This window comes from Panthera onca, chromosome C1, assembly GCF_046562875.1.
Source record: "Panthera onca isolate mPanOnc1 chromosome C1, mPanOnc1 haplotype 2, whole genome shotgun sequence".
Taxonomy (NCBI): Eukaryota; Metazoa; Chordata; class Mammalia; order Carnivora; family Felidae; genus Panthera; species Panthera onca.
Genome location: NC_138346.1, coordinates 148,427,017 through 148,449,255, shown reverse-complemented (window position 1 = coordinate 148,449,255; position 22,239 = coordinate 148,427,017). Strand labels below are relative to the sequence as shown.

At 36.2% G+C, this 22,239-nt stretch overlaps 1 protein-coding gene across 10 annotated transcripts in view; it reads left to right on the top strand.

Annotated features, from left to right (window-relative positions):
* Window positions 1-15,471, top strand: part of SH3GLB1 (SH3 domain containing GRB2 like, endophilin B1) — a 34,839-nt gene extending 19,368 nt beyond the window's left edge. Inside the window, exons 6-11 of one of the 10 annotated variants that reach the window (XM_060624653.3) lie at window positions 1,514-1,600; window positions 3,210-3,233; window positions 7,385-7,474; window positions 7,862-7,965; window positions 14,410-14,635; window positions 15,002-15,471. In XM_060624653.3, coding sequence (XP_060480636.1) covers window positions 1,514-1,600; window positions 3,210-3,233; window positions 7,385-7,474; window positions 7,862-7,965; window positions 14,410-14,635; window positions 15,002-15,109 — 639 coding nt within the window. In that variant the 3' untranslated portion in view covers window positions 15,110-15,471. The remainder of the gene's footprint in view (window positions 1-1,513; window positions 1,601-3,209; window positions 3,234-7,384; window positions 7,475-7,861; window positions 7,966-14,409; window positions 14,636-15,001) is intronic. The other 9 variants (XM_060624657.2, XM_060624658.3, XM_060624654.2 and 6 more) reach the window with 9 other exon arrangements.
* Window positions 15,472-22,239: the final 6,768 nt, after the last annotated feature.

Genomic DNA, 22,239 nt, shown 5'->3' with positions numbered 1-22,239 from the left:
AGTCTGAAATACTTTAGAAAGGAAAAGTCCTATTAGTTTGTTGTTACATAAAACCTTGAGGCATGCCTATATTTTGTGATCTCTGGTGGGGTTTGTTTTCTGTATTTCTCTTCTGTTTACTTGAAGAATACAGAAAAATAGAAACCACTAGGAATTTGCGGGGTTTTTTTCCTTCTTTGACCCATTTCCTCGTTCCTAGTTGGCAGCTTGAAGAGGTTATTCTAATCTCAGAATTTCTTTGATTTCACTTTATAAATCTCCATGTATTGTTTTGTGAGTAGTTATTTCTCTGCAAGTAAGGTTTGGGACCTGTGTACCTGAAGACTTTTTTTTTTTAGCTTGTTTACTGGCTTCTTGTGACCTCTTTTTCAATTCTATATTTATCAAATGCTTATTTTGTATAACATGCTCTGCTGAGTTCAGAGGTAAATAATGCAAAATTTCTGCTGCCCTCAGTTCACAATCTAGTACACTAGATTGAACTTTTTGATGATGTTAGCCCTATCAGTAAAATATTTATGCCTGTATACAGTATTGCTACTTTACTAACTTGTATTTTATTAGTTAGCATGTTGAAGAATGGTAACACAACATCAAAAGCTTTTCTCAAAAATATACCAGTTGAGCAGAAAGAAAACCTACTTGAATGTTTTATAATGAACAGAAACACAGTTTTAAAAATATTCTAAAACTTACATCATAAGTAGCAAAGGCAAATAAAATTTCTGCATTTAAATTATAAGGCACTGACATTCATTAACCTAGCTTTATTTAGTTCTATATAAATTTTTTTTAATTATTTTAGACTTCTGCTAATGGGAAGAAAAAAATCATCTGGTTTCAAAGCTAGTATTTCGAGGTTTAGACCTCACTTTTAGGTATACAAATACAGAAAATACATCTTCAAATAACACAGTATTATGAATGTCCCTCTGCCTGCTTAAGCATTTATTTCCACAGATGTCTAAATCTTTAATCTGCAAACTGAGCACCATCATATTACTTTAACCTTAATGTACACATATGAGAATTTAAAGCTTATTAAAAATATAAGGATTGACCTGCCTTTCATATTTCCTTAGGGTATGCCAAGACCTGGCTGAGGTTGACTGAAAAGAAAATGTAGTTAAAGGCATCATATATTCATAAAATAGAAATGATCTTTGAATAGGAAAATTGTGGGTAGGCAGAAGGGCTTTCATAGGTGAAAATTTAGTAAAAATTATAGGTAACTGCAGCAGTTTTTAAAGTGATGTTTCCTTAAATGGTTCTAATTTAAAATCAAGCATCAACCATGTTTTTTGTCTTTAAAAATTTGTATCTTTTGGAAAATTTTGAATAGGCACCACTATGTGACATTCCATAGAGCAATATAGTTTATTTTTTTTTAAGTAGAAGACCATTTTTCAGCTCTCTTAATACTTGTTTGTGTGTTCTTTATTGTGAAGAAGTAACTTGTTTCACTGTGTTCATTGGTATAATGTGTTCTTTGTCTCTTACCTATGCACTTAAGCAACTAAACTCAGCTCGCCTTGAAGGAGATAACATTATGGTAAATTTCTCTTACATGCTCAACTTCCTGCATGTAAAATGGCTGAAGGTTTGTTGGCCTACTGTGTTTTCTACATCCTCAGTAAAGTGCCTTCTCTTGCTATTATCTGCATGTAAAAGTCTAAAGTAGTCGAAGCCATGAATTCATTAGTCCAGCAAAAATCACAGGGAATACTAGCTGAAGTAATATTGGAACTTGAAGAAAAGAAATTGTGTTCTAATTGCCAAATATTATTATCTATGCCAAATTCAGGTTTTAAAATATGAATTTATATATAAATATATAGTGCCTTTTATACCTAGTAATTAAGACATTAATTTGGCTGGCACTTTGCATTTTTACTTTTAGCAAAGAAAATTAACAAAATTTACTTAGAGAAAAGTGTAAGGTATACAGATTTACTTTGTTTCTTAGTATCTTTGATGTTTACCTTAACTTTCACCCAAACTCAACATTGAATTAATTTCTTCAGTTTCGGGCCAAGACACTCCACCTCCCCCTGATATTTTGGGTATTTTTATAGTAGCAAGGCCCATTCCCTATCCATTGCTAATTTACTTTGGAAAGCTTCAGGATATTAATTAATAGCCTTGGGTAAGAGTTGGGAATGAGGATTGTTCTATATATGTTGAGTCTGGTTTGAGGAAATTTTTGAGATGTTAAGTAATTTTTAATTTTTAACAAAATGGAAATTCATAAAATCTGAATATAGCCCCAGAACTCATAAACATTAGCCAATAAAGATTTATAGATGTGGTATTTGGCATTATACTGCTAGATAAATTACTTCCCTAGAAGTGACATGGAATCTGTAGTACAGTTAATAATAAATTCACAGTCAGTTGTTTTTATTCCATTAGCATTGAGCTGAAGGGGGGAAAATGTCCGTGTAATCGGAAAGTTTATGTAAACAATATTTAAAATGCATTTTTGTTGTTTAAACTACTATGATCACCAAAGCCCTGGATAAATCAGGGCATTCCTTAGATAGCAAGAGAATGCATTCATTTATTTCCATTGTCCTATCTGTAGGTGAATGAAAGTGTTAGACTATTTCAGTCATTGGTAATTGTCTATAGATCATAGGTTTTCTTTTATTTTAGGTAAAAATATCCTAAACAGTTAGCAAGACTATGTTCCATTTATTAGGCATTTGTGTTACTACTGATGTCATCTACTTATATGTGTTTAACTCTGGTAATTTTAAACTATTTCTCAAGTATAATGTGCTCCACCAGTGGCTATATCAATGTTCACTGTCTATGTATCCTTGCTTTATTTTAGTTTCCCAAAATTCTAGAATTTTAGACCTAAATGAGAAATTAGAAATTACTTAGTCCAAACCTCTCATTTTACAGATTAGAAAACTACAACTAAGAGGGGCTAAATAGTCCCAATTTTGGAAAACTATTACTCGTATTAATTTATAAAATTAGTATAAGATTCAAAAATTAACATTATTGATATATATGAAGGCATACTTTCACAGTATATTAAACTACACTGATTCACTATTGTGTTAATGTGACTCCGGAAGAGGAGAGTATGCCCTTTGAATTTAAAATAATTACATTTTTCTATACTAAGTTGTAGAAAATGTTAAATTCCAACTTTCTTTCATGCTGTATATTTTTCTCTAATTTTTAATGCTGGCTAGATTTGGGCAGAGGAAGTGACAAAAGTAAGTAAATTATTAAACTACAGAATTATGAAACAAGAATTTAATTGTCATTCATTCAGTAAATATTTCTTGGACAACAGCCAATAGGATAGGGCCAGTGACAGTCTTTGTTACTATATCTTTGTTACTTATAAAGTCTGAAAATTATTATAGAAAGCTCAGATCTCTTTGGCTAGTAGTAGCTCCACAGAGCAGTAGAAGAATATTACAGAGATGTACTGTGCACACACTCTGATAAATACTAGATACATGATACATTAAGTAGTAATATTTACAGTGCTTGCCAGGAAACAGTTTAAATACTTGGTTTACTTACGTGACAATTATGTAAAATATAGTTTACGCCATGTCTTGTATATTCAGAGATTGAATATACCATATGTCACACAAATGAGTTTCCTAGGTAACCGAAGCTTGTTCCTCCAGCACCAGAGCTAAGTCTTCTGTCACCTTAGTTGAAAACAGTTTTAAAATAGTATTTTACTGCTCCATTAGGTAAATATAGGATAGCATGTATTTAATTTCATTTACAGTTAGGGTCACTATTATAAATGTACATTATTGTACTGTATAACAATTAGATCTGTTGTTTGTTTTTGAAGTATGTTGTCTCCTCCCTCAGTGTTGGACTGTCACTTAGAAGCCCCACATGACTGCTACTGCTACTAGTAGGCCCTCTTTCTGTATTTCCGTTTCTCATTTTATCTAGGCTGGGAAATAAAATAATAAGCAAGAATGTAAGGAATAAAATTATGACTTTAGGCAGATTTGTTTCAAATGCCACTTAAGGTCTTCAGAAGCATTTTTTATTTACTCCTCATGTTCATGCCTACCAAAATTTGACCTCCAGATGAGGACAGTGCTGGAGATTAAGGGCCGGTGGTAACTGTGGCCCCTATTTTTTTTTTTCAAACTTTAACTTTTTATTTTTTGACTTTGTAGGAATGCTGACTATACAGTCTGTTCCCTGAATAGGTTATGGGGTTTTGACTCTATGAATTGGAAATTCAGTATGAAATGCTTGACTTCTTCCATCCTCTATTGTGAAATCCATTTGTCAGCTTAGTTATGTTTCTGCCATGGCCTCTGGTTGTTCCTGAACCTCTAGCATGAAAAGAGGGCAGAGTAACATGGAAGAGAATATAAGTTGAACAATGAAACCAGGGTCTCTTCCACTCTGGTTAGCAAACAGTTACACCAAAAAATCTCTGATACTGCAGTCTCTGTGAGTTTGGGAAATATGTGATATATACAATGGGAAGAAGCCCATGAAACAAATATTTATTGTGTGTGTGTGTGTGTGTGTGTGTGTAACTTCAGAAAATATATCAAAATGGATTTAGGGAGATTTTTTTCTTCCATACTCACTTCTGTCATTTTTATAATTTAAAAAATATATAATTTTAAAACTTCGTATCTTCAAATGTTTTAAGATTTAAGCCTATAGAAAAAAATAACACTGAACAAAATTTCACAGCAAATGCCTCAAAAGCATAACCACCAAATTTCTAGCTTCTAGTTACCCAGTCCTGATATCACAGATCAACAAATTCTTGCCCTTTTTCCAAGTTACATCCTAAAAGAGTTCTTCTTGCTTCCCTAACCCAAGTTATGCTGTCATATACTCTGGCAGGAAAAGGTCTTTCCCCTAGAATTCTTTGTCTTAATTGTAAAATTCGTCAGGGAATGAGGTCTTCTGGAGGACAGAATAAAAACCCTTAAATGTTTAAAGAAAGACAGTTCTTTCTTTAAACCCTTTTTATCTGTCTTTCTAATAGGGATCATTCTCTTCCTAAGTAAATGATGCCAAACCTATTTCAGATACCTCAGCCTTTTATATTAATTATTGTGATCATTATATATGTCAGCAGTAGAGATGGTTTGGGACATCTGACTGCAGCTACCCCAGACATACACTGAAACTTGTTCAAAAAATGGGATTCATTTCCTTCCTGTCATTTACCTTTTCTAAATACAAAGTCTGAATTGTTCAAAGAATGACTTCCGAGGCTTTGTAACATGGTGCCTTTCTTCATAATGAAATCATTCAGTTTTGCTCAAACACGGAAGACTGATCTCTTATCCTTTGTGAGATCATTTTATAACTTTTTTTACTCAGTGTCCTTAACTAAAACACTTCCACTTCATACTCAGACTTTCCAGTCCCTTAATCTATTATCTAGCTTACTTGTTTACACCTTGTATAGAAATATTGCTATTTAGTAGGCTTTTCTGCCCTTTCTACTAAAAGCCATTAAATCAAATTGTACTTTCACTAGTCTTGTTTACTTCTGAATTTCATTTATTTTAGGTTTATTATGGTAACTTCTTAAAACCGTTTTGTATTCAACCAAGCAGAACAGTAAATAATGCAAATGTAACTCTGAAGTGATTGGTTTTCCTTAACACTTTACTTAGGAAGAATATTGATTGATTCTTTCCTTCTCCTGGGACTTTTTTCTGCTTCATACTGGCTTCTAGATGAAACTTGTAACTTCAGCTCTGTTATCAAAGCACCATGCATTCTGATTTCAGCCAAGTAAAATTTAATTTTAACTTTTGAATTATTGAGTAATTCAAGCTCATTTCCATAAGTCCAATCTAGTGGTCACTTCTTAGTCACTCTGCCAGGTCTGTTACCAGTGGGATGAAAATGATTATAGCACCTGATTATTTTGCTTCCTTGTTGACTGGTTCACTAGGTTAACTATTGCCACCAAATGTTGACGGAGAGGAAGATGGGATGTGCAAGGAAAAAGTTTAGACCTAGTTTTTATACTTACTACAGTCTTAGAAATATTACTTGGATAGGTGGGGGAGCTATTTATCCTGGAGAGGTAGTATAACATAACATATATATCCTGGAGAGGTAGTATAACATAACAGTATTAATGATATTCTCACCAATGATGATTCCCTGTGTGGGATAAGCTGAGTATTTTGAGTGAGATGTGAGATTTTATTTTTCTCCTCCTCACTTACTACCAACCAACTCTGGCTAAAGGTTTAAGATGTTTTTTATTGAGTATTTACTATTTTTATTGAGTTGATTTTTTAGTGAACTGTTTTGTCCCAGCACTGAACCTGTATGAGAGGGTTGAAGCTAGTAGTAGTGGAGTGCTATTACATACACCTCTTTCCAGCCACGAGGTCAGTGACTTCACCTTGGTAGCTTGAAATGATGTGTGGTTGGAGTATTTGCACCATGAAAATCAGCACATTAGAACTCCCCCAACCCCAGCCAGTTTATCAGCACACTACTGATTAAAGGTCACCCATAACTTGCAGAAAAATCCTAGTACATCCTGTAGATAATAGTGATGCTTAAGCCATATAAAATGCAAAGTTTAGAAAGAAAACTAAAAAGTCACCCCTTATGCAAAAAGAGTTCCTTCTTAAGGAACCTAAGAACTATATGCCTAGAAACGGTATGTTTGATAACTAAACATAAGAGGTTAAAATCTAGGGCACCTGAGTGGCTCAGTCGGTTAAGCGTCTGACTTCAGCTCAGATCATGATGTCATGAGTTTGAGGTCATGAGTTCAAGTCCCACATCGGGCTCTGCGCTCTCAGCTCAGAGCCTGTTCCTGATCCTCTGTCTCCCTCTCTATCCCATCCTCCCTCACGTGCTCTCTCTCAAAAGTAAACAAACATTAAAAAAGAGAGAGAGAGAGATTAAAATCTATGGCTTTGCTCTTAAGTTTTTTCATTTGAGATTAAAGGCTATCTTTAACTTCAAAATAAATTAACTATAGTAATAATTGAGAATTTTTTCAAATATACATATAAACTAATATTCTTAAGATTTTATAAAATGTTATGACCTTTTATATTGACATGACAAAATACATGACAGTATATTGACTGTCCCATAGTAGCGTTTCTAGGCTTTTATGTGTATGTCATTAAGCTTTGACATTAATAGATTTTTTTGAGTCAAGTAATGGTAAGGAATACATTCTATCTAGATTGAGTAATATAGAAAAGCTGAGGTGTAGAGTTCAGGGAACAGTTTAAACTCAAAGCAGAATGAGAGCATTGCCAGCTCATCATTCAGGGTTTACCTGAGAGATTTGTAAACTGTCTAAACAAATGTACATAAAACGGACTAAGTCATTAAGCAAAATTCTAAAACTATATTCCAATTTAAGTCTGAACAGGAATTGAGAATAACCCAAAGTGAATTTGATCGTCAAGCAGAGATTACAAGACTTCTATTAGAGGGAATCAGCAGTACACACGTGAGTGTTCATTAACTGGAAGTTTGTTTGAAACAGAAGACTTTGATGGTCCTAAGGCACTTTGAAGGGGGAAAACTGAACTTCTTTTTCAGTCACTTATCAAGGAAAATTTAAATTGTGGCACTTTCCAAGATACATGGAGAAATATTTTAAATTTTTGTTTATACTTCATCACCTAGTTCTCCCACTATCATCATTTGTTGGCCTTTATTGGCTGCACGTTTTGTTCTTACACTGCTGACCGAGGTCAGTCTCAATAAGCCTTGTAGTAGAATGCTAGTTACTGGTGTTTTGCCATGAGTATATGTCGTGCTTTCTTGCCCCTTGGAATTTAACACTTTTAAGTAGATTATAGAGCTGAGAAGTAACTGTAACTTTCCTTTACAGGCCCATCATCTCCGCTGTCTGAATGACTTTGTGGAAGCCCAGATGACTTATTATGCACAATGTTACCAGTACATGTTAGACCTCCAGAAACAACTAGGAAGGTGGTAATTTCCTTTTCACACATAAAACTCCTGATAAGAGAAGAAATTCAGATTTTTGCATATGAACTAATGATAGAGGTGAAGATTCAAAGAATTAAAGGCTTGTGTTAGCTTGCTTAAAATCAGATTTTTTTTTCTTAAGGAAAGTAATTGTCAGACTTGTGAGGTAGCAAAAACATTTTGAACTCTCCTGGCACCAAAAGTGTTTGAAGTTCACTTTTCTGTGGAATACCTTTGCAATTAGTTGAGGAAGATTAACTAGTTACATTGACACTTATTTGCCCTTAGGGATCAGCTAGCTAATTTATACTTATTCATTACTCACTTGTTCACTGCTTAAAAAAAAAAAGTTTTGAAATAGTCTGTAAGACCTCAAGCCCATTGATGTTATTATTAAAAATTATATTTTAATATACTTTAAAGCAAAGTGATAACGTATAACATGCATAGCTCAGTCATTCATTCATCAGATATTTATTGAACACTTGCCATATACCAAGCACTGTTCTGTACTCTAGGATTATATCAGCACACAGAACAGGCAAAATTGCTTACCCTTATGGAGTTCACATTGTAAGGTTACACTGGAAATAAAATGATGTATAGGACAAACATGGTCTCTACAAGGTCTAGATGGAAATACCTAGGTATTTAAAGTCTAGCTAGAAATAAAGGCCATTGGGGGATGGGCCAGATGGCAAGTGGAAAGGTAGAAGTGTAGGTTCCTGCAAGGGACATCTAACTGTGACTCAGGTGGGTCTAGCAAAGTTTCACAAATGAAATTATTTTAGTGGAAATAATTTAGATGAAGAAAGGGGCAGGGACAACAAATATTCAGACAAAGGAAGAACACGCATGTAAAAAGGCCAGGGAAAAAGAGTAGTGTGGCAAGTTCAGGGAACTGACAGTAGTTCGTTCTGGCTAGAGTGTACATGGTGTTTGAGTTAAGGAATGGGATGGTAGATGAGGCTAGATGAGTGACGCAGGGTCATGTCACCAATGTCCTGTAAAGTAAGTAAGAGTAAGGAGTTTAAGATTTATATAGTGAGAAACCATTAAAGCAGGGAGTGGGTGATACATAATATTTGAAGGAAAAATATCAAGAGAAGATAATTTTAAGGAATAAGGTGGGGTTTTTTTAAGTGGATTCAATATTCTTTTCTGCATAATCCTTTAAAACTGGGCTTAGAACAATATTAGGCACATCCACAAAACCAATTTTAGATCTTAAAAATGAATCATGGTCTGATACCATTGGTTATTCCGATAGGATTTACAGAAGATTTACACTTCTGTATATTTAAAGTTTTGTTAGTGTTGGTAAATACCTGAAAGCAGAACACCACTTTATCCCCACATCGTTACAGCTATTTTAAGCCCAAGAAGCCTTAGTACTTTCTTTTCACTGTGTCCTGATACAGCAGAGGGGTTGCTGTTGTTACCATCTGTACTTGCACTCTGCTTAAAGCCATACAAATGCTTGGAACTCTTCCATCCAAACAAAATGCTAGTTATTGCACTTGAGGGTAAGCTCAGACATTACCGTGAAATGAGTGCTGCTGTTCTGGGGAAGAAAGCCTGCCCTCAAAGAATTAGATTACTGGTAAGGACCAGTGATAGAGAGTAGGGGAGGGGGAGAGAGTTTGAAGTCTTTAATGTTGCAGGTTATGCTTTTTAAGAGTGTATAGAAGTATTCAGTTGCAGAACTTGACAAATCATCCAATTCCATGCGAATTCGGAAGCTATTTCTGAGAAGTAGAACCAGGTTATAATAGCAGTGTTAGTAGCAGTAGTAGTAACTGAAAACAGTAGTCATTTAGGAAGGGCTCTAGTTGTCCCCAGGCACTCCTCTAGACACCTCATATGTAATGTTACAGTCCTCATACCTGTGAGGGTAGGTACCATTATCCACATTTTACAGATGCGGAAACAGAAGCACTAGTCACAAGGCTAGCAAATGTATTTTATTTTTAAATAATTAGAAGGTTTTAATACATCAAGCTACAGTAGCAGAAAGTCTATAGTTTTTAAAATATCAGTAAAAGTTCTTAGAAGGTAAAAATGGTCTTTCAGGGTTTTTGTTGTTGTTTGGTTGGAGGGATGGAGGTTGGGTGTTTTTCTTTTTACCATTAATTCCCCCAAAGTGACATAGGTAGAGGTCAGTGGTGAACAAAGGTTAATTATACTAGTAAATTTGAAAGTAAAATTCCATAGAGGCTTTAAAAACACATGTGTATGAACACACTTATGTGGGGAAAGAGAGGGTTTTTTTGTTTTTAATCTTCAGAAATGTATATATTTAACCACTGCTGAGGAACTGAGTTCACTGAGCAAGAGATGCTAAGAAATGTGTTCCTGACTTTATAGTAAAACCTGAATTAGAAATTAGTTCTTTTTGTCATTAAAACCCTGTTATCTATCAGAGAAACATTTGCTTTTAATTTTTAAAAATGCACTATTCCAGGCATGAAGGATACAGCGTAAACAAAACAGAACAAATCCCTGTCTTCGTTGAACCTACATCTATTTGGGGGCAGAGGGAAGTAGAAAATCGATATGGCTGTGAATTACATACTACATTAGAAGGTGATAAATGCTGTGAAGAAAAAGAAGTGGAGAAGTGCCTTGGTTAGGGGTAAAGGTTTGCACTAGTTAGAGAAGACAGACCTGAAAGATGAGAGGAAGCAAACCATGCAGGCATCTGAGAAAAATTGCTCCAGGAGAGGGTACAGCAAGTACAAAACCCTGAAGCAGGAACATAGCTGTAATGTTCAAGCAACAGTAAGGAGGGCTCGGCTGGAGATGAATCGAGAAAACGGGAGAAAACGAAAACGGGAAGCTGGGACACATGGGGCTTTGGCCTTTATTCAGAGGTGAGAAGCCTTTGAGGGTTTTGCCCTGAAGAGTGACAGATTCAACTAGCATCTAATAGGACTATTCTTGCTGCTCTGTTAAAGATAAATGCTAGAGGACATGAGTGGAAGCACACAGAACTGTTTGGAACTGATTGCAAACTTTTAGCCTATCCAGTCAGGAGATGATGGTGGCTTGGATCATGGTGAATGTGATAGATGTGGTAGAAATGATCAAACCCTGGGTACATTTTAGAGGTAGAACCAGCAAGATTTGCTGACGGACTTCATTTACATAGGGCTCAGAGGAGTTAAGAATTATTGCAGGTGTTTGGCCTGTGCAACTGAAAGAATGGAGCTGTAGTTAATTAAAATGGGGAATGTCACAGGAGGAGGAGGTTGGGGTGGTAGATCACCCCAGTTTTACACCAGAAGCCCAATTTTAGACATAATGAAGTTTGAAATGTCTATTAAACATCTAAGCGGAGATGCCCAGTTTTAGGATATGCAGGTCTGGAGTTTGGGAGCTAAATTAGAGATACAAGTTAGAGAGTGGTCAGCATATCAGGGATGTTTAAGTCTCAGACTAGATGAAAGGTAGTAAATATAGGCAGAGAAAAAAAGAGGGCTAAGGGCTAAACCCTGAAGTACTCCAGCACAGCTAAGGAAGTGGCGGTAAGGAATGAACAGTAAGGTAAGATATAAACCAAAAGTGTTGCCTGGAAGTCAAGTGAGGAAGGTACAGGAAAGTGGAGGGAAAGGATCCACTGTGATCACCAGATATGTCAAGTGAAGTGAGGAATGTCAATAGACCATTGGATTAGAACATTGAAGTCCTTGCTGACCTTGACAAGAGTAGTTTTGGTGGAACAATAGGGCCAGATCATGTCTACAGTGTAAGAGAACAGAAGAGGAGGGACTATGATGGTAAGTTTAGATAAATCTTTCAAAGGAGTTCTAGTGTAAAGAGGACCAGAAAAATGAAGTAGTAGCTGGAGGAGAAAGTGGGTCTCGCAGATTTTTGTTTTTAAGATAGGAGAAATCAGAGCATGTTTGCAAGCTGATGAGAATGATACAGCACATAGAGAAATAAGATAGCATGGGAAAAGGAAGAATTGCTAGCATGATATCCTTGAGAGGTAAAAATGAGATTTTGTGCACAGGTGGAGAAACTAGCCATAGAAGCATAGACAGCTCATCTGTAGTAAGAGGAGAGATGACCACAAACACATAGATGTGTCCTGATTGTTCTTTTTCCTCTCTGTGAAAAAGGAAACAACTCATCAACCTAATATAAGGTTTGAGGAGAAATTGCTAGAATTTTGAGGATGGATGAAAGTGTATGAAATATTAGAAGAATGGAAAGTGAATGGACCTAGAGAAATGTATAGTAATTGCTAAGCAGCATTGTGGACCCACTTGAGGTTCCTACTCATAAATCAAGGGCAAGGCCAGACAACATGGTTTTGTACTTTTCTCCTCTCAACAGTAAATAACATGGATACTGAGTAGGTTCATAGATTTTTACCAAATGAGTAATTTAAAGTGAGGAATATAGGAGATGAAGACATATGCAGGGGAGTGATTATAGTAATTACCATGGCCATGAAGGACGTATTAGTAGGACCATAGATCCACTATAGACTTGTTGGAGAGTACTGGGGAAAAAAAAAGGATGATGGTCAGACAATGGGATGTTGGAAATTATTATTGCAAGGGTTATAATTTTTGGAATTAATGAGGTCTAGATGAGGCAGTAGAAATGGGTGACTGAACTACAGGATCAGGTACAGAAAGAGAAGATACCATGGATCTGAAAAGGCAAAGTGTTGGAAGAATTGTCTCTATGGATATTATAATCACCAGGTGAGATACAGTATCTGTGAGCCAGGAACTAAAATCTTGTAGAAATGGAGAAGGGAATGAAACATCCATAGATGATGGCAACAAGAGATGATGGGTAGTAAAGAGTCAAATAACCTGAAATTCCAAGATTGGGCAAGATTGGTTAGAAGAGTGTAGAAATGGTAATGAGGACCATACAACTCCTACTCCATCCACTTGTAGACTCAATAAGTATGAAAAATAAACACAAGCATAAGAGGGTGAAGGAAGGTTTAGAGAAGAGGTTATGAGACTAACGAGAATTGTGTTGTTGGCTGACTGATTTCCAGATGGCACAGTGGTCATAAAGAGAAGAAGGAAGTTGTGTTTTATTTAGGGATGAATTTTACCCACCTTACCAGATGAGACCTTTTATATTTATTAAAATTTAAATATGAATTTTCATAGGAAATTTTCAACCTTAGAAATGGCTGGATTAGAATGAATATAGGCCAGCCATTTTATGCTCTTTTCCATGTAGTATTGGAGAAACAGTAGCTTTACACTAAATTGAAAACTTTAATTATCTTTAAAATATTTACAAGCACATTTGTCACAGAAATTTCACTAACTTCTTTTAAAAAAAAAAATTTTTTTTTAATGTTTTATTTTTTCGAGAGAGAGACAAGAGTGTGGGCAGGGGAGGGGGAGAGAGAGAGGGAGACTCAGAATCCGAAGCGGGCTCCAGGCTCTGAGCTGTCAGTACAGAGCCCAACGCGGGGCTTGAAATCACGAACCATGAGATCATTACCTGAGCTGAAGTTGGACGCTTAACCAACTGAGCCACCGAGGCATCCCTAGATTTCACTAGTTTCTAATAAAACTTTACTATTTTTCCCCTACAAAAAATACAAGACAGAATAAGCTTGTGAAATTTGCCCTATTCTCCCATCGAGTCTTCATTATGGTAATTATTACTCATAACATAGTATTTGTATGTCCATGTCCTTCCCTTGTGTATATGTCCATAAAGGAAGGGTATTGTTTCATCCTTGTGTCTTTAGCTTGTGGTAGTGATGTTGGACATGTAGATTTTCCATAAATATTTGTCATTTGAATGAATAGGAAAGTGTGATTGGATCAGTTTTATAAAAAGAGTTTGGTTATTCAAATATTTCTCAAAGAATTAACTTGAGAAGACTTCACTCTTGTGGTGGTATCTAGTATAGAAGTGTTATTCATTGATATTTTTATATAACAATTCATAAAGGCAAGAAAAGATTAATAAAACATACTAGTAGAAGTTTTTTGGAAGTGTTTTAAGGATAAATTCATTTTTTTCTGGAAATAGCATGTTTTGTTTTGGGGGGGGGATTTGTTTTTAAACTTCAAGTTTATAATTGTAAAGACAGCTTTGAAAAAAACTTCCAAGTACTTATATTTGAAAACCACCTGCATGGGGCGCTTGGGTGGCTCAGTCAGTTAAGCGTCCAACTTTGGCTCAGGTCATGATCTCGCGGTTCATGAGTTCAAGTTCCACATCAGGCTCTGTGCTGACAGTTCAGAGCCTGGAGCCTGCTTCAGATTCTGTGTCTTCCTCTCTATGGCCTAAGAGGCATAAGTTAGTTAGGGTACTTTGCTATTAAAATATTACATCTGTAAATCTTTAGCCAAAGTGGAAGTTGGTAGAAAGTAAACACTGCCACCAAGTGGCGGTATTCAGAAGCTATAGTCACTTGGAAATTGATAATTGGCCATTTTTTCCCAACAGTTTTCCATCCAATTATTGTAACAACAATCAGACTTCTGTGGCACCTGCACCATCTGCTTCATCAAATGTGATTGGTTCTTCTGCCTTGACTTCAACAAGTGGTCTGGTAATCACCTCCCCTTCCAACCTCATTGACCTTAAGGAGTGCAGTGGCAGCAGGAAGGCCAGGGTTCTGTATGATTATGATGCTGCAAACAGTAGTGAATTATCACTTCTGGCGGATGAGGTGAGTAATATATGGGTTTAAGAAGAAAACTGTATCATAGATTGACATACCTTCTAGTATTATAATAAAATGCAAATTCTTTATTACTTCTTGGGAGATAGTTTATCATGAATGCTTTCATAGATTTAAGATGGTTATATCAACATTTTATAAAAATTTTAACTACTATTCTTTAATAGAATAGCACAGATTTAAAGTTTTTAACTGCTAAATAACTAGAAAATTTCTAAAACTGCCTCTAATAAAATCCTTTATCTTTCAGCAAAATTAATAATGTTTAAAGAACTTTGATAATGAATAGCTTAAACAAGTTACAGATGTTTATTTTCTAACATAGTTAATAACTGGAAATATTTTATTTTGTAGGTGATCACTGTGTTCAGTGTCGTTGGAATGGATTCAGACTGGCTAATGGGGGAAAGGGGAAATCAGAAGGGCAGGGTGCCAATTACCTACTTAGAACTGCTCAATTAAATAGGTGGACTATGGAAAGATTACCCATCATGACACCAGTATTTATATACAATTAACTCTGAATAAAGCAGGTTTAAGTATCTTCCATGTTAATGTTCTTAGGAGACTGAAAAGAAATACCAGCCATCAGAAACCAGCCTTTCTGCCAGTGAAATTGCATGGTAAATATTTCATTACAGAATTTATGTTAGTGCTTTCATGCCAAGAATGTTTTCTTACAAAATTCCCTTTCTACTGAGTTTCACTAATAAGCAGCTTCTACTTTTGAGCTCCAACTTAAAGCAGAAGAACTGTTTTCTACTGAATTTTTTCATTAATGGCAAGCTTTTTCTTTTATGTAAAATAAATTTATTGTGAATTGATATCAGTGACTCATTTATTAGGTATAATTTAATAGCCAAAGAATAAAATTAAAATTTGTTTTAAACTGTTGGTTTTAAAAGAGCTCTAGGGTGTAAGCCTCTTTTGTGAAAAATATAATATTTCTGAATGTTTCCATAAACAGAAATGCAGTGAATCTACCATGTTTACCTTGTTTTCCAACAGAAATGGAGTGATTTCAATATTGTATCTCAATGGTTTATTTCGGAAGTTTGGTGTTGGGGGGGGGGGGGGGTTGGTTATTAAACACTGCTGAATGATTTCTTTTAAATTTAAGAACAACTAGTCCTTGAAATCCTTGAAAAGGATTACCATATTTCTCTGGTATATATTTCGTTAAGGTTCTAAAACATCTGGAACAAGTTCAATTTGCTAAACAATGTTTTTAAGATTGTTTAATTGGCACAATTTAATGCATAATCAGAACTGGATCTGTTAAGAACATATTTCAGTAAAGAGAATGTGTTCTTATGGAACAACAAATTCTTATCAAAATATTGATTAGTGCAACTACACTCATTATAGAGGAAAATTGCATACAAACAATACATTTTTGGTTACTCAATTTACTAATAAAATTTTGAATATTTATTAATGAACTTAGGTTATCTTGATCAGGATCTCCGGTTGTGAAACACACTTACGGTCAGAAAATTGCTGTTTGGAGCATTGCTGTGAATCAGCAGATTGTTTCCATGTTAGGACTTCTGCATTCATTCTCATTCGTTCATTCATCAAACATTTGTTTGAGGGCCAGGCACTATGCTGATCAGCTGGGGATACTACCCTGAACAAGATGCACAGTCCTTCCCCCTGCAGACCTTAAGGAAATAAATAGGCAGTTGCCATATAACAGAATCCATGTCATGATAGAAGGAATGCAGGGTGTTGTGTTTGAGACCTTTTGAGTCACTTAATTTGGATTTGGGGAGTGGGAGATGGTATGGAGGGGAAGTGTTCGAGGCAGAGGGAAAAAGAGCCTCGAGCCAAGAGAATGTGACACGTTCTGACAATTGAAAGGAGTTCATTCTGGCTTACTCGTGAAGTGCAAAAATGTAGTTCATTTCTTCAGGGAATGTTAATGCATTAAAACACTTTTTGGGACTTTAAAAAATGAACACATAACACAAAAAGTATTTTCAAATTTATTTAAGAGCTCCTAATCAGAACTTTGTCAACATGTTGATAGTAATTTAGCCCACAGTCCAAACTTTAACAGTAGTTGTTACCCTTTTATTTCTGTGCTGAGACACATTCCTCTACAATTTTATAATTGTACAAAGACACTTTGATTCACACTGTGAATCACCATACTCGTAACCCTAACAGGTGTTCCAGCTGGTTAGTTAGCTATAGCACCAGCCAAGTGAGTGAACTTTTTCTTTCCCCAGAAGGGAAGTTCTGTAGCCAGCCGAGAGTACCATCTTTTATGTTACATCAGTCCAGGTTTAGGATTTAGGAGATCACAGAAAAAATCTAGGTCAACTTAAACAGCAACTGGAAGTGAAGTTTATGAGGAGTAGAGTAGTCAAGGAGAAAAAGTATGCATACTGGAGTGAAACCACCCTGAGTTCAAATCCAGTCTTCCTCATATCCTGTGCTCTTTGAGCTTCAATGTTATATAAACTGTTGCTTCCTTTTTAGTAAAATAGGGATAATAGTTATGCCACCTTAAGGTTATTGTGAGGATTATATAGCAAATGTTAACTTGTATGGTAAGTCTTTTTTAGGGAAAAGTTTGACACATAGTAGAAACATTCTGTAAATACCAGTTTCCCTTTGTTAGCCCCCATAGCTTCCTGACCAATCCAGACTATAGGCCTTGTTTATGACTGTGTACCAGAGATACCTTTTATATCCAAGCTCTGTTCTACTTAACTGTATCCTCTACCCCCTTTAAATCAGACCTAGATCTAGGTTTAACCTCACCAGAGCATAAGTTTTATCAGAACCTTTTGTTTTCCATCAAATGAATGTTGACTATAGTAATCCAATAATGTTAGTAACCTTCAATAATGTTAAGGTCCAAAGGCTTCTAGTGCCTTTGTCTACCACAAATCCACCATAATATATGGGCTTGTTCTCATGTTCATTGCTTTTTATGTTAAAGGGGTTTTGTTTGGTGGTTTGGGAGTTTTTTTTGGTTTTGTTTTTTGTGGGTTTTTGGTTTTGGCTTTGACTTATGAAGTCATAAGTTTAATTTTTACTCAGGTAAAAGCCCATAAAGTTTCTTAGGCATAGAAGAAAAGCTTGGGAAGCCTAATAATTTATGGTGCAATTTAAAATTATTTAAATAAGCTCTGTGGCCCAGAGCTTAAAGGTATAGTAACGTGAAAGATGCACATACGAATGATGTAATAAACTTGGAAATAATTGTAGGCTCTTTTGCAGACTGAAAAAAATTACTGGATTGCCTCTACATCTGTTGTCAAAGTAATCTAACCTGAAAGGTCATGGTGTTAAATCTTTTTTTATGGTGCTAAATCAGAAAAACTGATTCATTAGAACATTAGGTCCCAGAAATGGGAATGTGCCTCATTCTGAGTAACAGGAGAAATAAGAAACCTGAGGCTAGGGTCACCAGTGGGTTCGAGTCCATCCACACAGTCTGCTGTTACCCACTAGGACAAAAGAACAGAATGTGAATGGAGGAGCTGATACGGGAGCACCTTTCTGAGATACTGTGGGAGAGGTGACAAGTGCAGGACAAGAAGCAACAGCTCCGTTTACCCAGAGGCTCAGCTCACCTCCATGCTTTGTTGACAGGATTCCTCAAAAATCTCTTCCCTGCCTCCCAAATGCTTAAAATTTTGAGATCTGTGTTGCCTAGTATGTAACACTTGAAGCCTGAGTAAGGAGCCATAATAGCTATAGCTAGCTTTGCCTCAGCCCCTCCCCCAGATGGTTAAATGGCTGTTACCTTGTGCCCTTCCTCCCACATTATCCTAATTAGAAAGTCTACTCAGTTAGGGCGCAGTGGTTCTCAGTGTGAGACCCTAAGATGCAATATCAGCATCACCTAGGGACTTGTCTAAAATGCTAATTCGTATTTCCAAGTACTTTGTTTGTACTTAATTTTTTGTCTTGAAGGGGCTATAGAACTGGTCTTAGTTCTTTCATGTAACATTTTTAAAAAACAGTTTTAAGACAAAAATTGTCTTCTGATCTTTATTCTAGCACTATCATAATGTTAATTATATATAGAGTTACTTTTATAATTTATTTAATATATATCTGTCAATCTACAATATAGGCTCTCTGAGATAGAGGCTATAATTCTTTTGATCACAGATTTCCAACAATACAAGACCTAGCACGTTTTATGTACTCAATAAATACTTGTTAAATGAAAGGGGGGGAAAGGCAATTCGTAAGCCTTATCTGAGATCCGCTGAATTAAACCCAGGGGGTAAGGCCCCGCAATCTGTTTTTGGGAGTTTGAGAACCACCTCAGTAGAACAAAAAACTTGCCTTTCACCTTCAGGTACTCTTTGACATCACTTGAGAAATTTTCCCTGCCTTCTGTACTGGCACCCAGCACCGTTCTCAAGGGTAGAGGCACCTTGCTGGGCTCTGTTACAATTGGGTGAGATAAAGGTATGCTTAGTGTGTGCAAGGGAAGTCTTGCTTGGAATGCCAGTTCTTGGTTGCTGTGGAAGGTTTCTTAGGAATGAATCCCTTAGTCTGAAGAAGGGTAAGCTCTACGACCACCCACATTTCCACTTAAACACAGTGACAGTTTGACATCAAAGCACCCTGACAAGCCATTAAAGCAGTTTCAGACTAATGTTTACATCCCTGTGCCTCAGGTTACTAAGCTCCACTCTCATTCCTACTTCACAGGAGACTTTTTGAGAATTGTTCATGCTTTTTTAATAATACAAGTCATAGATGTGTTGGTAAAAAGGGAAAAAAAATGAAAATTTAGTTTGAAAGATAAAAGTCACCTATCATCCCACCATCCGGGAGGACTGTTATTGAGGTATATAGCCTTCCAGACTGTTTTGTGCATTTGTACATTTTTTTTTAATTGGAATCAAGTTGTACGTACTGTTTTGTAACTTTTTTTCACTTGACAATACCATAACTATCCTGCTGTGTTGAATCTATTTCTACATCTTTTTTAATGGCTGCACAGTATGCCATCATATGTGCCACATTTTATTAAACTATTGTTGACTTCTAGGCTGTTTCCAATTTTTCACTAATAAACTGCTCTAAAGAACATTGTGTTGCTAAATCTTTTATGTGTTCTTAATATTTCTTTAAGATGAATACTTGGAATTGCTAGTGGAGAGAATATGCCAGTTTTTAAAAGCTTCTGTTACTGCCACTTTGCCCCCTAGAAAACACCAATTTACACTTCTATCAGTAGTACGTAAAAGAATACTGTTTCTTTTTGGAGGGCTTCCAACTAAATATTCTTAGGGCCTTCAGTTTAAAACTGAAGTGTAAGAGGAAGGTAAAATGACCCTGCAAAATTAAGACAAGATCAGTCTTAAATTATTCCAATGTGACGTCATTTACTGTCCTACTTTCTATTATGTGTTTTGTAATCCTTTGGGAATGTTTGTAGTACTAGCTTGCTCCTTTAATTCAATCTCCTGGAAACACAATCACTTTTCTGACTGTGGTGAAACGGTAAGAGAACAATCTTGAGTGGAACCTTGTGGTAATTTTTTTTATTGTTTATTTTGAGAGAGAGAGACGGGGGCAGGGTGCAGAGAGAGGCTCTGACAGTGCAGAGCCCGACTCGGGGCTCAATTCCATGAACCAGGAGATCATGACCTTAGCTAAAATCAAGAGTCAGACCCTAAACCGACTGAACCACCCAGGCACCCCTGTAATGGGGCCCCTCTGCATTCTAATGCAGGCTTGTAGTTGGTTTTAGAAAGCTTAGCTATAAAAAGAGAAGTAAAAACTTTGGAAGGTAAGCAGAACACTGACTTTCCTCCTTGAGCCTTTTTGCTCAACTCTAGAATGAGAGTAACATAAACCTTTCTTGTAGGGTTGAAAGGAGTACCATGTTACAAAGTGCCTGGCACCCAATAGATAATAATTTATTACGCTTTCCAGCTGAGTGTGTTAGGGCAGTTGATGTTACCAACCTCAGTGGAGTGAATATCACGGCTGTTGCCGAGTAAAATCTTCCTGGAAGCTGTCGTGATAAATGGATATTGCCTGGTATATCCTGCTATACCTACAAAATCTAGTTCTTTAAAAAGCTGGCTAATTTTTGCACACTTAGGCATTCAAGTACCTAACCAGAATAAATCTCTCGGTCAAGGTGTAACATAGAAGATTTCAACTGCTATGCTTTTATGGCCATAACAAAGTGGTGATCAGATTATTCTAAAATGGTGAGCTGGACAGGCCGACCATGCCAGACTTCTCCTAATGGAAACTGCCCCACACTAGTCTGAGAACCTGGCACAAAGGGCTCAGCTCAATATACAGGTAACGGTAATTTGCTAAGTCCCAATAGCATCTCCAGAACTAGAGGACAGAGAATTGTTCCATCCATAATGGAAGAAATTTAGAGATGTATCTAAATTCTAAAAGTTGCTCAGCAGTACTTCCAAAACATAGATGTCTCAGGGTTAACAGCTACAGTAATCATAGCAGACAAAACCCCAGAAACCAACTCGTCACATTTGGATGAACCCCAGTAAGCTTAAATTAGCCTCTAGTCTGTTGATTATAACTGGGAGCTACTCAGCCAATAAAAACTGAGTAATAAGAGAACTAAAGAGGGATGTAAGTAAGAAAGCCTAAAGAGGAGGCTTCAGGTTTGTGAGAACAAAGCAGAAGTTAAATGATTATAAGGTAAAAGAAAATGGGCTGTTATTACAGCAAATATTTGGAAGCCTGATGCATTGCGGGGTTCAGCGCACATGTTTCTGCCCTGTGTCACATTCTAGTGACAGTGTCTGAAATACTGGGTAATCCCCAGCAACCACATATTCTGATGGCTGCTTGCCTTCTGTGTAGTTTCTTCTGTTTGGTCTGCCTGAAGACCCTCATTTGTTAAGAGCAAGCTCAAAGGCTCCCTCCTCTACGAAGATATTCTGGACTCCCTTAGGCAGAATTAATTATCCATATATCTATACGTGTAACTCACCTATAGCATTTATTGCCTTGAATTGCAATTACTTGCCAACATAGCTGAGCTCAAGGACAGGGACCTTGTGTCCCCTAACTCCTAGCTCACCTAAAGCTGAGTTCCAGCACCCCCGAAGCTGCTTCCAGCATTCTAATTTCTACAAAAGATCTATTAATGATTCAGACTTGGTGCTATTAAATGTATGTTTGCCCTAAGAAACATTTCTCCTTTTGCACACCAATATAGAAAATGATGCCTACTTTTCTTTGAGCATAAACTCCAGAATCTACTGTTATTACTTCCTGTTGATTCTGATCCACTTTAAACAATCGCCATCACTAACTTGTATTTTGCAAAACTATAATTTATTAGGATTTTTTTTTTTTGCTGATTAGATACTTCAAGTTAAATTTAGGATTAGTCATCTCAATTAAGTGAAGATTGGGCAATTTAGGTCATTAGCTTTTCCATGTAAATGTCCTCTGTAAAATGGGTTAACTTTCCTTCTTGTCTCCTCTCCTTTACCTCTTTTTTCATCCTACTTTTTTTTTTCTATTTCTGTGCATAATCCCTCTCCCTTCTTTCAGAAAGATTAGGTGGTTAGGAGAATGTATACCACATAACAGGAAAAAGGTAAATGTATAAA